Source organism: Eubalaena glacialis, chromosome 10 (assembly GCF_028564815.1).
Source record: "Eubalaena glacialis isolate mEubGla1 chromosome 10, mEubGla1.1.hap2.+ XY, whole genome shotgun sequence".
NCBI lineage: Eukaryota > Metazoa > Chordata > Mammalia > Artiodactyla > Balaenidae > Eubalaena > Eubalaena glacialis.
In genome coordinates, this window is record NC_083725.1 from 109,073,465 (window position 1) to 109,088,637 (window position 15,173).

Here is a 15,173-nt window from a genome sequence, read left to right on the forward strand (position 1 = left end):
TCAAATATCATTATTTATTCTCAGAGAGAATGTGCCCTGAACTTTGCACAGTAGATTTATTCCTGAAAAGCTGTTTGCAAATGGAAGTTGGTGTGTGTGTGTGTGTGTGTGTGTGTGTGTGAACAGACATATATTTAACACCTTAGTTTGCTATTCAAAGGAATGCATTCAATTTAGCTAAATAAATATTATATGAGTGATTATTATGTGCTGGGGATACAGTGACAAGTAAAATGCAGGCCTTGTCTTCAAGGGCCTGACTTACACTCCACTGTGGTTAGGTAAGGTTAGCACAGGGAGCCACAAGAGCACGGAGGGGGAAGGGTACCCAACTCAGGGTTGGGGCATCCGGGAATTTCTAGGGGAGGTGGCATCTGAGGATCTTCCTGTACACTGGAACATAATCTCAAGTCCTTTTGCAAAGAGAATGACCCTTCCCTAATTTATCCTTGTGGAAAAATGAGCTTTCACACCATGCTGCCCTGGATTCATTTATACAATCATGCAGCTGTACAAATACCGAGTTCCTGCCATGGGTAAGGCACTGAGTGAGGTGTTGCAGGGCAACCAGGGGGAGAAAGGTCTGATCCCTGCCCTCAGGGAGTTTATACCACACCTACTCAGGATTAATTTATGTCTCATATAGGTCATTAATCCAGTGTTATCTGTTTATGACTGAACAGGTAGTTTATTATTCAGGTTGTAACTCCCTTTACTGAAAATACTGTTTATTCTCTTTCATCACCATGTTGTGGGGAAATCCGGTTCCAGCTAACACAACCGTGAGCATATATTTCATCCAGGAGAAAAACCCAAGTGCACGCTGGCATTCCCAGAGCTGTTTGCAGACCTGTCATGAAGCAGTGGAGGCCTGGGTGGATCCTTAGGGTCGGTAGGGTCTGTGAGTATCTGGGGCAACCTGAAGACCCGGTAGCACCAGCAGTAAGTCATGCTTTCTTTGGCTATCATGGATAGGAATGCCTTTCAAACCACCCGTCTCTGCCCCAAGAAGGTGAGGAGTCAGGAAGGAACAGAATTCCTGGTGAATTACGATAATTACACCGTGTTTAAACAAAAGATGGCAGGGTGTCTGAGTGACCAGGTGAGGTTCCCTTACCTTCTGTTCTCTGTGTGTGCAGTCCTGGTAGGAGCTGCTTAGACCCTTTAAGCGAAGATGCGTTCCCATCTCGTAGATGGGGAACCTGAGGTACAAGAAGTGTCTGGTGGTGGTGTTGGGCACCTGGTGGTTTACAATCTGCTGCACGTCGAATCCAGCCCAGACTTATTATTCTGCCTTTCAAAGTTTCCTCTATATATGAACCCCTCAACCTCCCATTCGCTGCTTCTCAGAAGCGCCAAGCCTTAAGCATCCGCCTCCCGTTTTTTGCCAAGTTGCTCCCACTTCCTGAGCCCCTGCCCCCCTCTATCTTCCTGGTGAAATTCAACCCATCCTTCAAAGCCCAGCTCAGGTGTCACCTCCTCCCCTGGTTGGAATTCATCTCTCCCTCCCCAGCACTCCTTGGTTTAGCCCTTTCTCTCATTACTTTTCCCTGGGCAACAGGCTGAGCATCTCAGATTCTCAGTTCCCTCCTGTGTGCCTGGGCATAACAGTAACATCTGCAGTAATCTTTAACCCCTTTTGGGTTGTGGACTTCTTTGAAAATGTGATGAAAGCTGCTGGAAGAGCTACTGCTTACTGAGGCCCACTATGTGTGGTGTCAGGCCGGGTGTTTAGGTCCTTTCCGTTCATTATCTCATGTAATGGTCAAGTCTCTCCAGCCAGGTACTAGTATTATCCTCACTTCACAGATGAGGAAAGGAGGCCCAGAGAGGTGAAATGCCTCTCCCGAGGTCACACAGCTAGTACTACTAGCAGAGCCAGGTTTACCATATGGCAGAGCGGGGGTCCTAATCACTGGACCCGATCCAATGCCCGCTCTCTGTCTCCCTGGTCCGGGGATGGGGGCGGGGAGAACACACTGCACGTCCCCTACAATTTAGGGGTTCATGCACCTCCACTGCCACTCCAAGCCTTCGCCGGCAACCCAGCGAAGGTCAGCCAGGCCTTCGCTAGGTTGCCGTCTTAACGCAGGCCTGACTGTGCCCTCGTCAGGGGTCTCGGGCAACATCTGGTGACCCAAACTCGGGGCCATGGAGACGGGCCGAGGGGTACGGGCTCGTGGCTCGAGAGCCGCAGAGCCGCGTCCCGGGTGCCGAGTCCCAGGAATGTGGGAGGGCTGGGCGGAGAGGGCGGGCAAGGCGGGGGCGCTTCCTCTGCCCGCCGGAGGGGAGCCGCCCGGGTGCGCGCGGGGAGCGCCGCCGCCCCCTCCCAGCCGCCCGGCCGGCCCGGCGGGGGCGGGGGCTGCAGCGGGAGGGCGGCGATGGGCCGCCGTGCTCGGCAGCCGCTCGGACGGCCGGGGTGGGAGGAAGCGATGAATATTCAGAGGGGGAGGGGGGGAGGGAGGGGGCTGAGCGCTTGCCGAGGCTCCCTGCAGCCCCATCCGCATGACGCGCGGAGGAGGCAGCGGGAGCCGCCGGAGCCGCCGGAGCCGGGATCAGGGCGCCGCGCGCAGGGGGTGGGCGCCGCTCGCTCCGCCCTGCGAAGCCCCTGCGCGCCCAGGGACGCGTCCCCCCCGCTGCAGCCGCGCCAGGCTCCGCCGTGTGGCCGCCGCCGCCGCCGCTGCTGCCATGTCCCCGGGGAAGCCCGGGGCGGGCGGAGCGGGGACGAGGCGGACCGGCTGGAGGAGGAGGAGGCGGAGACGGCGGCTGGAGGCGGCGACTAGGGCGCCGGGGCTCGGACGCACGGCGGGGCCCGACTCGCGCGTCCCGGGCACGTTCCAGGGCGCGCGGGGCATGAAGCAGGCGGCGCGGGAGGCGCGGCCGCCTCCGCGCTCGCCCCGGCTCCGCTGGGCGCTGCCGCCGCTGCTGCTGCTGTTGCGCCTGGGCCAGGTGAGCTGGGTGGGCCCGGGGGGCGGGGGGCGCGAGGAGGGTGGGGGCGGGACTGGCAGCCCCTGCACCTGCCCGGGTGCGCCCTGCCTGCGGGGATCGGGGGAGGTGGCGGGGGGTCCGCGTCCTCGGGGCCCCCCGCTGCTGGAGGCCGGCCTCGCGCGCCGGCGACCGAGCCCTTTTCCCGGCTGCCGCGTACGCGAGGGAGGGTGGTGGGCTTCGGGGTCCCGGGCGCCCGGAGCCTCCCCGTGGCCGGCCCCGCGCGGGCTGCAGGCCGTCTCTGGCCCGGCCCTGACCCGAGCTGGTCACATCTGGCCGGCGCGGGCCCGGCTCGCCAGCCCGAGGCGGCCGGAGGGGGCGTGTTTGCGGAGGGCTCCCGACGCGGAGCCGGGCGGGCCTGGCCGAGCCGCGGCCGACCTCCGACCCGGCCTGCGGGGGCCCGAGGGGCCGGGCCGAAGGGCAGCGGCGGCGGCCGCGGGGAGCCGGGGCAGGGTCGGGCGCCGGGCGGCGGGCAGTGGGAGAGGCGCGGGGCCTCCGGGCAGAGGGCGCTGCTTCTGGGGAAAGTTCCCAGCCTCGGGAGAAGGTGGCCACTCGCAGGCGTGCCTCCGGGCGAAGGTCCTCTTCCCGGAGAAGCTGCTTGCTTCCCTGGATGCTTAGTTCGTGCTTTGTGGGCGCCGGCTCCCCCTCCTCCCCGTCCTGTTTTCTAGCTTCGCTTTTCAGATTATGCTGTGCCTGCCGTTTTGGTGACGATCTTTCTGAAAGCGCTGTTTCCCCTTCACGGTGTTCCCACGGGGTGAGGCCGGGCAGCTGGGAGATGTCCCCATTTCACAGATAGGGAACTGGAAGGAGAGAAGTGAAAAAGCAGAATCACCCAGCCCTGCGGCGGGAGCTGAGCCAGCGGGTTCGTCCTCACAGCTTTCTAGGAGACTGCTAGGGTCTTGAACTCGCAGTGGAAAGGGCCCTGATGATACCCCTGTTGTGCATTTTGTAAAGGAAAAACCTTGCTTCTTTTATACAGACAGCGGCTCTGAGGACATGATGTTTGAAAACCTGGGAAGTGAGTTACTGGCTGGGGATGGAACCTGGCTTCAGGGAAAACTCTTTTTTTTTCCCCAGGTCCCTTCCTTTCTCTTTCTTTCTTTTAAATTGAAGTGTAGTTCATTTACAATATTGTATTAGTTTCAGGTGTACAGCAAAGTGATTCGGGTATACATATATATGTATATATCTATATGTATACTTTCGATTCTTTTCCATTGTAGGTTATTACAAGGGAAAACTTTTCAAGCACAAATAAAAAGATTGTCTGAGAGCAGAAACATCAGCCTTGGGGCAGCAATGCAGCCCAGCAGGCAGGACAAGAAGGCAGCTGGGGCCTGGGGGCTGCGATAACTCTCAGCACCCAAAGGACGCTCTGGTTGCTAATGTCCCCTCACAGTTTTCCTCGGCAGGCTTTTGAACAGGCTCTCCTGAAGGCCTGGAAGGCTCTGTGACCTCCTGCAGAGAATATTGGATTAGGTGTCAGAAGACCAGCTCCAGGGCCAGGTTCAGGTTGGACTTGCTCTTCCGTCTTTTCCATTCTCAGTTAATAGCTTTTGTAGCATGGGACCACCTGCCCCATAGAGTTGTTTGAGGGACTTTCACTGGCCAGTGTCTGAAAGAGCTTTGTAAACATTAAAGTGTGTCCAGATGGGGTTAACATTAAGGTACAGTGTGTATGGACTGTCTTCTCCCTGACCCTGTAAGGAAATTCATGGAGAATAGTATATGAGATTAAAAAAATATTGTCTCATATTGAAGATCTCTTGTACCAAAGTTAATGCTAAAGAAGTACTTCATTTATTTTTAGTTTACTTTGGTACATATATGTTTTATTATATTATTTATGGTTTTGCTTGGGCCCTGATGGTTGCTGGCTGTGCTTTGAATCAGCGAGAAGTTTCTTGGGTAAATTTATTTCTTGCCCAATCCTTCCTTGTGTTTCAATAGCATCTTGCCACGCTACACTTGTCCCCTATTCAGATATTTCCTTCCTCTCTAATTTGTCCCGTAGAAACTCAAGAGGGCTCTTTATTTCTCATTTTTGGATACATTATAAAATAGGAAGTCTAAAAGGCTCTCTGAAAAAGCATCTTCAAAATCCACATTTGACGGTTTATTTTGATATTGGGTATTTCAGGGAATCAGTGCGTTTTTGAGCTGGACCAGACTTCAAGATAGCTCAAAGTCCTTTTTCTTTGTTCTTTTGTTTGTTTCTTTTCTTTTTCTTTTTTTTTTTTAGATAAGGCTATTGAGGCCCAGGGAAGACAGCGATTGGGCTGAGGTCACCTGGCAAGACTGTAGAGGAGCTGGGACTGGAACCTGTGTCGCTTGCCTGCGCCTCAGATTTTCATGATGCTGTTTTTTTGGCCATGTTTTCTCTTTGTTCTTAATTTTACTATAGGCACAGCCCTGCCTCACTGTGTACTCCTGAAACTGTGGGTGTAAATTGAGTTTTTCAAAGTCGAATCATATTTGAGATTGAAAGTCATATTTGAGATTTCTGAAGCTTGTACAATACATATAGGAAATGTGGGTGAAGTTATCTGACTGCCTCCCTAACACTTGGTTGGTTTTGTAAGGCTTGGATGGTGTGTGTTTTAAAATGGAATCAACTGTAGCAGCTTAAAAAATGGCCAAGTTATAGAAAAGATGAAGCTCTGGGCATTAATGATGATGGGTATGGAAGCAAGGAAGCTGAGATGCTGGAAGACTCAATGCTTAGTAGGGCTGGAAAAGCAATTTTTTTAAAATTTATTTATTTTATTTATGGCTGTGTTGGGTCTTCGTTTCTGTGCGAGGGCTTTCTCTAGTTGTGGCAAGCGGGGGCCACTCTTCATCGCGGTGTGCGGGCCTCTCACTATCGCGGCCTCTCTTGTTGCGGAGCACAGGCTCCAGACGCGCAGGCTCAGTAATTGTGGCTCATGGGCCCAGTTGCTCCGCGGCATGTGGGATCTTCCCAGACCAGGGCTCGAACCCGTGTTCCCTGCATTGGCAGGCAGATTCTCAACCACTGCGCCACCAGGGAAGCCCCAAAAAAGCAATTTTTAAACCTGGCTTCTCATTCCCCTTCTCCAAGACAGGAAGGATGGCCAGAGATGATTCCAATATGAGGACTTTGCTGGGTGCAGTGACTTCACCCATTCTTGTACCATTTTTGCCCACTAATTTTGGTTTGTGTGTATGTTTTAGGCAATGTGACAAAGCAGTTTTTCCCCCTTGACTCCTTCTTTGGAGAAAAGCAGTCCTGACAGATTCTTTATAAAATCAGCTTGATAGTGGGCTGCTTTCAAATGAAAAAAAAAGAACTGGTGACTGATAGCTGTTTTGTTGGTCTTATAGTGTTTTGGATTTGCTTTTCCTTTGTTTTCTTGTTTCCTGGTGAATAATAGCTGTTTGTGTTTATTGTCTACTGTAGCTAATCCTTAAGCCCTCTTACCTACCTGTTTCATCCAGGGTACAAAAAAATATTTTGACTCCCCTTGAAATTCCTTGTTAAATTCTCATAGGCGTGACTTTAAATATTTTTGTTTTGCTTCAGAACAACAACGGAAAAACCAAACGATTATGTTTTGTTTGCAGACAATTTAAGAAAACAGAGCAAATTGGTTTATGGTTAGACTGTGACTTTGAGCCGACTTCAAGTTTAGCCCCACGGTAAAGATAACCACAGAACACCCAAGGTTTCCTAAGCAGAGAGAATCCTGGCTCCTGAGCGAGCAATTTCGGTCAGCAAAGAGGTTATTTAGCTCCTAAAAGTAATTTTTGCTTGGGGTTGAGGCCCAGGTAGAGTTGCTGAATGACTGTAAGCCTGGGTTTAGCCAGCACATCATCAGCAATTACTTACTTAGTTCATTCACTGCTTGGCCAAGGGAATTATTTTGAGTGTAGGGTAAGAGGCAATTTTCTGTGCATTTCCCTTCTAATAGAATGCTGCTGATAACATTAATTAATAGGTAACTTTATATGTGGCAGGCACTAAGGGTTTTAATGCATTATCTCATTTGACCATTGCAGAAATAACTGAGAGGTAGGTGCTGTTCATGGTCCCATTTTATTTTATTTTAATTTTTTTTTTTTTTTTAATTTTGGCCACACCGAGTGGCTTGTAGGATCTTAGTTCCCTGACCAGGGATCGAACCTGGGCCCCAGCAGTGAAAGCACTGAGTCCTAACCACTGGGCCTCCAGGGAATTCCCTGATCCCGTTCTATCCGGGAGAAAACTGAGGTTCAGAACTTACCAAAGATTCATAACTAGTACATGGCAGAGGTGGGTTTGCCATCTCTGCTGCTCCAGTTTACTGTCCTGTGCTGGAAGAATTCATGTGTTTTACAAAAGTCTTCAGTGTGCAACTAAGAGAGGAGGTGACACAGATGAGCCTATCTATGAAACAGAAAGAGACTCACAGACATAGAGAGCAGACTTGTGGTTGCCAAGGGGTGGGGGGTAGGGGAGTGATGGAGTGGGAGTTTGGGGTTAGCAGATGCAAACTATTATACACAGAATGGATAAACAGCAAGGTCCTACTGTATAGCACAGAGAACTATATTCAATATCCTGTGATAAACCATCATGGAAAAGAATTTTAAAAAGAATGTATATGTAGGTATAAATGAATCATTTTGCTGTACAGCAGAAATTAACACAACATTGTAAATCAACTATACTTCAATAAAAAAAAAAAAACGGGGGGAAAAAAAAGAGAGGAGGTGACTGACTTGTGGTGAAGGACAGTCTTGTGGGGCCTGAACCCTCATGGGGCAGGGAGTCATTTTGGGTTCTCTGCATTCTAAACCCTGTAGAATCTACTCCATTTGTAACACAGACAGCCCAGGAACCCCCTTTCCTGCTCATGTTTCTTTGGGAGCCTGAGTATGTGAGGCAGGCCTGCTTTAGTGGAGACAGAGTGGGATCTGGGATGGAAAGACCTGGGTTTAGGTCCTCGCTCAGCCAGTTAGTAGCTGCATAAACTTGGGCAAGCCACTTAACCTCTGTGACTCCTCATTTCCTTATCTGGAAAATGGGACTAATACTTCCTGCTTCACTGGGTGGCTGAGAGGATCAAGTAAGATAGAAGAGGAACTGCTCTGTAAATTCCGAGTCTCAGTTGCTAGTTGTGGCTGCTGCTATCTGCGGAGAGGAGGTGGGGCTTCAAATCATTAATTCATGTAACAAATATTTATTACGCGTCTCCCGCACAGTGGTGCGGAATAACCCTAGTGGTGTGTAAAATGAACTTGGCTCACAAAACATTTTAGAAAAATGTTAATAATTATTTATTTTAGGGGAGCGTTAGTAAAAAAATTATAAGTGAGATGTCAAACCCATGAGGGTCATGGTAAATACATTTGTTTAAACTTAATAAAAAGTTAAGCTAAAGAAAAATATCGAGTACAGAATTATATAAAGATGGTGTGGTTACGGCACACTTGTAAATGTGATAAATTGCTTAAATTGGGGACGTACTGGTTGTGGGACGGGCACTGAGTGGAGGCCCTGGTGATGAGCAAGAGAAGCAGCCTGGCTTCGTGACTCTTACAGGCTGTGGGGCTGACATCATTCTCATCACCCCCAGCTAACCAGTCACAGGTGTGATACAGGCCGTGCATGTGATGTCTTTGCTGCCCCTCCAGAGAAAGGGCTGGCACTGGATTTGCCAGGGAAGGAGTGGTCATGAGAGGGGCAGAGAGTCTCTAAGTGGAGATCCCTGGAAGCTGCAGGTCTCTCAGACCAGAGAAGTCCACAGCAATTTTGTCACCTCCTCGTATGGCTTTCCGGTGGCTTTTCTGGTGACCCCTTGGAAGACGGGAGCTGTAGGAAATTTGTTATTACTTCCTTATCAGTGATAGGATTCCTTAATAGTCATCCTATTGTCTCAGAATTTCCACAGCATGTAAATGCCTGGGTGACGGGTGATGGCAATGAGACAGCAGATGGGGGGGCACTTTGAAAGCGAAGTAGTGTCAGTTCCCACAGAAGGTCTAATTTTAAACATGCAAATAATTTTCAGTTCCACTTTTCCTTCTTCCTGTTAGAGGGAAGCTGTCCCCTGTTGCCATTTCTGAGGCTTGAGCAGACAATGTCATTATTATGCCACAAACTATCTCCTTCTCCAGGGCAGGGATGGGGTGGTGTTTTTCTGAGTGCCTGTGCTGGTCACAGTCTAGTGTTATTTCATGGCTTCTGAGCAAAGAAGTGAGTGAATATTAAAACTCAGCACCAATACGGAGTCCAACACAGTGGTTCTTAATCTTTCAGGGGAGGGAGAGGTTTAAGATCCTTACAGGGTATGTAAAAGCGAAGAATCCTTTCCCTAAAAGAAATGCACACATTTACAATTTGGTATCCAATTTCAGGGGTTTCACAGACTCCTTAAAATAGACCATGAAGCCCAGGTTAAAAACCCTCCAATCTAAAACTGTAACATTTAGAAAGGTATCAGTCCTCTTCAAAGAGATAACCCATGGGTAGCCTTGGTTTCCTCCCAGGAAAAAAAAGTTTCTATGTAATGTAGACAAGTATCTATGTTGAGCTTTTTAAAAAGGTACATTAAAGGAAACATTATATATACATTGTTTTCTACTTAGGCTTTTAATTTATTAATACTTAGTTATCTTGGAGATTATTTCATATCTGTACCCATAGTTTTAACTCATTTCTTTAAATGACTGCCTAATATTCTGATGTGTGACTTTACCATAGTTTATTTGGCCATTCTCCTGTCAATGGACAGTTAAGTTGTTTTTAGACACCCCGCCCCCCTTTTTACGAATCATGCTTCAGAGAGTGTCTTTGATACATATTTCTTGTAACCTTCACAAGAATATCCATAGGGTAAATTTCTAATTTTAGGATGGCTGGGTTAGAGGGTACATGCATTCAAAAATTTGATAAGCTGTTAAATTTTCCCCAGTTTGTACCTGCATGCATAGGCTTGGAGAGTGTCTGTTTCTCCATACTCTCAGCTGAATTGAGGACTGTTAAATTTGTAAATGTGTGCCAGCCTGAGAGGTAAAAAATTGTATCCTGTTACTTTTAGTTATATCTTCAATTTTGAGTTAGTTGAGCATTTTTTTCTTGTTTTGGGCTATTTGCATTAATTCCTTCTTTTTTGGGGGGGGGGCGGGCGTTAACTCCCTGTTCATTAAAAAAAAAAAAAAAAGATTGTCTTTTTGTTATCAATTTGTACAAGCGCTTTGGAAATTGAGGAAGTTAGTCCTTTGTCTCTAATTTGTGTTTCAATTACATATATTTTCCAATTATTTTAGATGCAGCCCTTGTCCTTCGGAACTCAGAGATAAATAAGACCCCTGGGTGATGAAGAGAGTATAGACCTGAGAGCCAGCCTGCCAGGTTGGACTCCTAGCTCCACCATCTAACTAGCTGTGTGCTTTGGGCAGGTGCCTTAACCTTTCTGATCCTTGGCGTTCACATTTCTAAAATGCTAATAATAGCAGTGGTACCTCTCGCACAGGGTAGTTGGATAAGTTAAATGGGATCACATGTTAAAGTTCCTTGTAAATGGATATAGAAATTTAAGAACATTACTTCATCTTCTCAAGAATTAGATTTTTAAAGTTAGGGCAAAAGGCCATAATTATGAATTGTAAAAATTGTGTTACAAAATTTTTAAAATTAGATTTAAGAGATTAAATCCACAATGGATAGTATACATACATACATATATATGTGTTTACATATATATTAAAATGTATAATGTGAAGCCGTATAGGCTTCTCGGCTAGCATAATTTAAATTATATTTCTCTTTTGACAAGTTAATATAATTGAATTAATATAGGTCAGATGAACACGAGATACGACTGAAGAATGGCCAGGGAGGTCTTTGCCCCAAAAGAGCACAGGAATATTGACCATGTCCTTTAAAGCACCAGGGTCCTCCTTGAGCGTCTCTTTCTCTTGTGACCTGGCCAGCTCTGGCTGTGGCCACCTCCTATCTCTGGGGACATTTTCTGTAGGACCAAGAGGACTTATTTTATGCCACCAACTGAAAGTTTAAAGACATAATCCTTGGCTCTAATTGCAGGAGATGGGAAGTTGAGGGAGTCTGTGTGGACCATGCCACCCTGTTTCCATGGCAGCAAGGTGATGCTGCATTTCCTGCTACTGGCTGAGGGGCTACCACGTTTTCATGTCCTTGTGTCGTGGCGGTTATTCCTTCCCCACTAACCATGGACCACACTCGTGGTCTTATTTTGCCAAGACACTGGCATACTTTACTACTTACAAAAACGAGAATATTATTTTTACCTTAGAGTTTGCAAGGCCTTCAACATATATGAACTCATTCAGTTCTCATAGCATCCCTGTGAGTTTGTCATTGTTATTCCCATTTAACGTGTGGCTCAGACTATCTCTCAGTGACTTGTCCAGTCCATTTCAGGTGCCATCTGTCTTTTGCACAATAATAATGTACATTCATTGTGTAGCCCAGTTTTTAACGTTAGTCAAATTTAGAATTAGCTTTCAAGAGGCAAATGGGGCAGTTGAGTCCCCTAGTTTGGTTCATACATAATTATTAGGTTGAACCATATGAAATTACTGTTTTTGGTCCTTTGATACCGGTAGTTGTATATGGGTCTATCTAATATGTCCCAGAAAATGTTCTTTTAAAGTGTGGTTGAGAAAACCAAATCATAGACTTGCATGTTGTAAAGCAGTATATTTAAAACCATGGGTCATAAAATCAGTTTAGTGATTTTAATAGATAGAATATTGATTTTAATAGAATATATTCTATTCTATCTATTAAAAATGATAGAAGAGAAAATATTGGCATCTACTATATGTAGGAAGGGTAAGTATTCCTTTATGAAACTTGTTTCAGTTATATATATGTGTGTGTTTGTGTGTGTATGTACTGAATTGTATATAAATTGAATTAATCATGGCATCAATCATTACCAAAAAACCTGGAAGCCATTATTATCGGGAATGGAGTGATGGAAGGTGTGGGGTGCGGGTGGGCATGGAGGTGGTGTCTGTTTCCAGGGACAGTGGAAAACCAGTATAAAGTCCCCAAATGTGCATAATCAGTGCCCCCATATATGACTGAAAACCATTATGCAGTGGCTGGTCCAGGAAGGCCCTTAGGAGGAGAGGGGGTTGACTGGCAACTGAGGAGGCCTGACTTTAAGTAGTTGCCCTTCTGGATAATTCGGGGGGACCACCCCAGTGGGACAAGCTATTGGCCACGCTCTGCGTTCTTTGGTAAATAGGTTTGTTAGGGAGCTAACAGTTACCGTCCAGTGTGTTGTCTACTTTGAATGAGAACTTAGGACTGTCTCAGGGGAGCTGGGGCTCTGAGGGCTTCACGCATCTGGTGGACAGTGGAGGACTCAGACTCACGGCCTAGACGCTTGTTTTTTTTGTTTTTATTTTTACCTCCAGGCCATGCTGCCCTCATTCCACTCATGGTGATCTGCACTGTCTGGGGGCTGTTAGCGCAGTTGACTGGAGGATCCTGATCCAGAGATTCATTTGATTCCCCTATGAGTCAGTTCTGTTTTTCTTCTTTTTTTTAAATATAAAAAATTTGAAAATATAGATAAATAAAAAAGAAAGCAGGGACTTCCCTGGTGGCGCAGTGGTTAAGAATCCGCCTGCCAATGCAGGGGACACGGGTTCGAGCCCTGCTCAGGGAAGATCCCACATGCCGCGGAGCCACTGAGCCCGAGTGCCACAACTCCTGAGCCTGCGCTCTAGAGCCCGTGAGCCACAACTACTGAGCCCACGTGCCACAACTACTGAAGCCCGCGCGCCTAGAGCCCGTGCTCTGCAACAAGAGAAGCCACTGCAATGAGAAACCCGCGCACCACAACAGAGTAGCCCCACTTGCCGCAACTAGAGAAAGCCCGCGCGCAGCAAGGAAGACCCAATGCAGCCAAAAATAAATAAAGATAAAATAAAATTAAAAAAAAAAAAAAAGGAAAGCAAAATTATCTGTAATTCCACTCTCCTGAAATTAACTCCTGGTACCATTTTATGATGGGTGATCTTTGTCTCTTTTTATGCTTGTTCTATCTGTCTCTTTCTCCTAAAATAGGATTCCATCCTACACATGCTCTGTAATTCATATTTTTCATTTTTTTTTTAATTGGGTTAGATGCATCCCTAGGGGTACCCCAGGAGGTCACAGCATAAACATGAGGCTTCTTCCTGGAGGGTCACTGTTACTCAGTAGAAAGTCTTTTGAAAAAAATTTTTTTTTCTTTAAACAAACAAACAAACATGGTTGCATCCAGAAGAATTTCAGCAAATACAGGAGACAACAAAGAAGTCTGTACCCTGCAGACCCTCTGGGGGTGTGAGTTTACTCTCCTCTGCTCTGCTCAGGGGCATTTTGTAAAGTAGTGATAATATGTTGCAAACATATTTTTCCCTTGAGAGTAAATATTCTTCCCCTCTCTAACTTTCAGCTGTTGCATCCCATTGCATTATATGGAGGTCCCTTAATTTATCTCATTCATCCTGTTGTCTGGTTTGTTTCCAAAACTTTTTGCTGTAATAAAGACTATTCAGATGACTTTGTGATTAAATCTCTGAACACATCTCTGATGATTGCCTTAGGATAAGTGAAGATAATAAAAATAGTAGCTACCATAGGTTGAATAGTTATTATGAATTGTTGTCAGCACTTTGTATGTATTAACTCGTGTAATCCTATGATGTAGGTACGGGGAAGGAAACCGAGGCCAGAGAGTTATAATCTGGTCCATGGCCACACACTGTGCCAGAACCTCAACCAGCTAGTGGTGGGTTTCCTTGGGGACACAGGGAGATCTGGGAGGATTGCCTACATGGGCCAGGGTGTGTGTGAGTCTCCTGGAAGGACAGCGGGCTTGAGGGCCATTCTCACAGGTGGGAGGGTCATCTTCCTGTGGGATGGGAGGCACATTGATACTTGCTGCTCAAGTGCCATGACATGGCAGGAATGAAATGCTTCCCCAAACCACAGAAGATAAGAGTGATTTTGCTGTGGATTTTAGGTCCTGGAGCCATAAATGGTAAAGGCTGCCTGAAACTTTGGGGCCTTGGCCCAGATCAAATGAATGAAATAATGGCATCATGTTGGGGTCTTGGCTTTCCTGTTGTGAATGAATTTGGATTTCATAGAGCTTGAAATTGGGCATGGATGACATGCCTTTAGGGTGTCCCATAAGAAGAAAAGCATGGAAAAGGGCATGGGCTTTGGTGTCAGCAGAAACATGGACCCAGATCTGTGTTCTTCTCTACAGCCATGGCTTGGAGCTTGTTACATCATCTGGAAAATGGGTAATAATTGCTGGGCCACATGTTATTAGGGTTAAATGAGGGAAGGTGTGTAAGGCACCCAATCTGGATTGTGGCTTAAATGTTCGCTCCCAGCTCACCCGTATTAACACAATGCCTCCTGACTCTGGGGCTGCAGTTGCCATGTGCCCAAGGTTAAGGAGACTTGCTGTGCAGGTGTTCAAACAACTTCTGCCTTAGTGCCCAGCAGTATTGTTGTCTAGAGTGGTCCCTAAATCCTACTGTGTGAAGAGAAATTGTAAGGGTGTAGGACAGGGGCTCTTATTTAAGATGACATGTTGGCACATCTGAAGATGTGGGCCTATGTTCACTTTGAATCATAACGATCTCTAAAAGACAATAATGTTAATTAAGCTAGAGCAGGAGATCATGAGAGAGAGAGGGAACATACAACCAGCCAAAGCCAGCCTTTACTGGAGGAGAGTAATGGTCCTGTTTGTCTTTTCTCCATGTGGTGAGGCCATCCCAATCCATCAAATCCTTGCTTCAGGCAGGAAATACTTAACAAGCACTAATCCCATCTTTTAGATCTAGTACTCTCCAGCCTAGCCTGTCTTTCTTTCTTTTTTTTGAGATTATTGCAGACTTTATAGAAAACTGCCCAAGGGAGATCCAGATTTCCAGGGTGGGGTGGGAAGGCAGGCCTCCAGGCAATATGTTGAAGGAGGGTGACTTCCTGTGTGCAGAGGCAGCACAGGCCAGCCATTCTGCCTGACCCAGGGGTTGGGAGTCAGGGGGAGGCGGCCCCCTCCCCCTCACCAGTTGTGCTTTGGGATCATGCAGAAGGCAGGGCGCTGAGGCTTTGACCCTGGATAGGCGGGCTTGTCCCTTCCTCTTCCAGAAGGCATACGGGGGGCAGGGGTGGGGAGGTGGCA

General features: G+C 47.3%; 1 protein-coding gene across 1 annotated transcript in view; it reads left to right on the plus strand.

Moving 5' to 3' along the window:
* Positions 1-2,500: 2,500 nt before the first annotated feature.
* Positions 2,501-15,173, plus strand: part of PTPRJ (protein tyrosine phosphatase receptor type J) — a 166,823-nt gene continuing 154,150 nt past the window's right edge. The window contains exon 1 of the mRNA XM_061201764.1: positions 2,501-2,949. Within this exon, the coding sequence (XP_061057747.1) occupies positions 2,506-2,949 (444 nt within the window). The 5' untranslated portion in view covers positions 2,501-2,505. The remainder of the gene's footprint in view (positions 2,950-15,173) is intronic.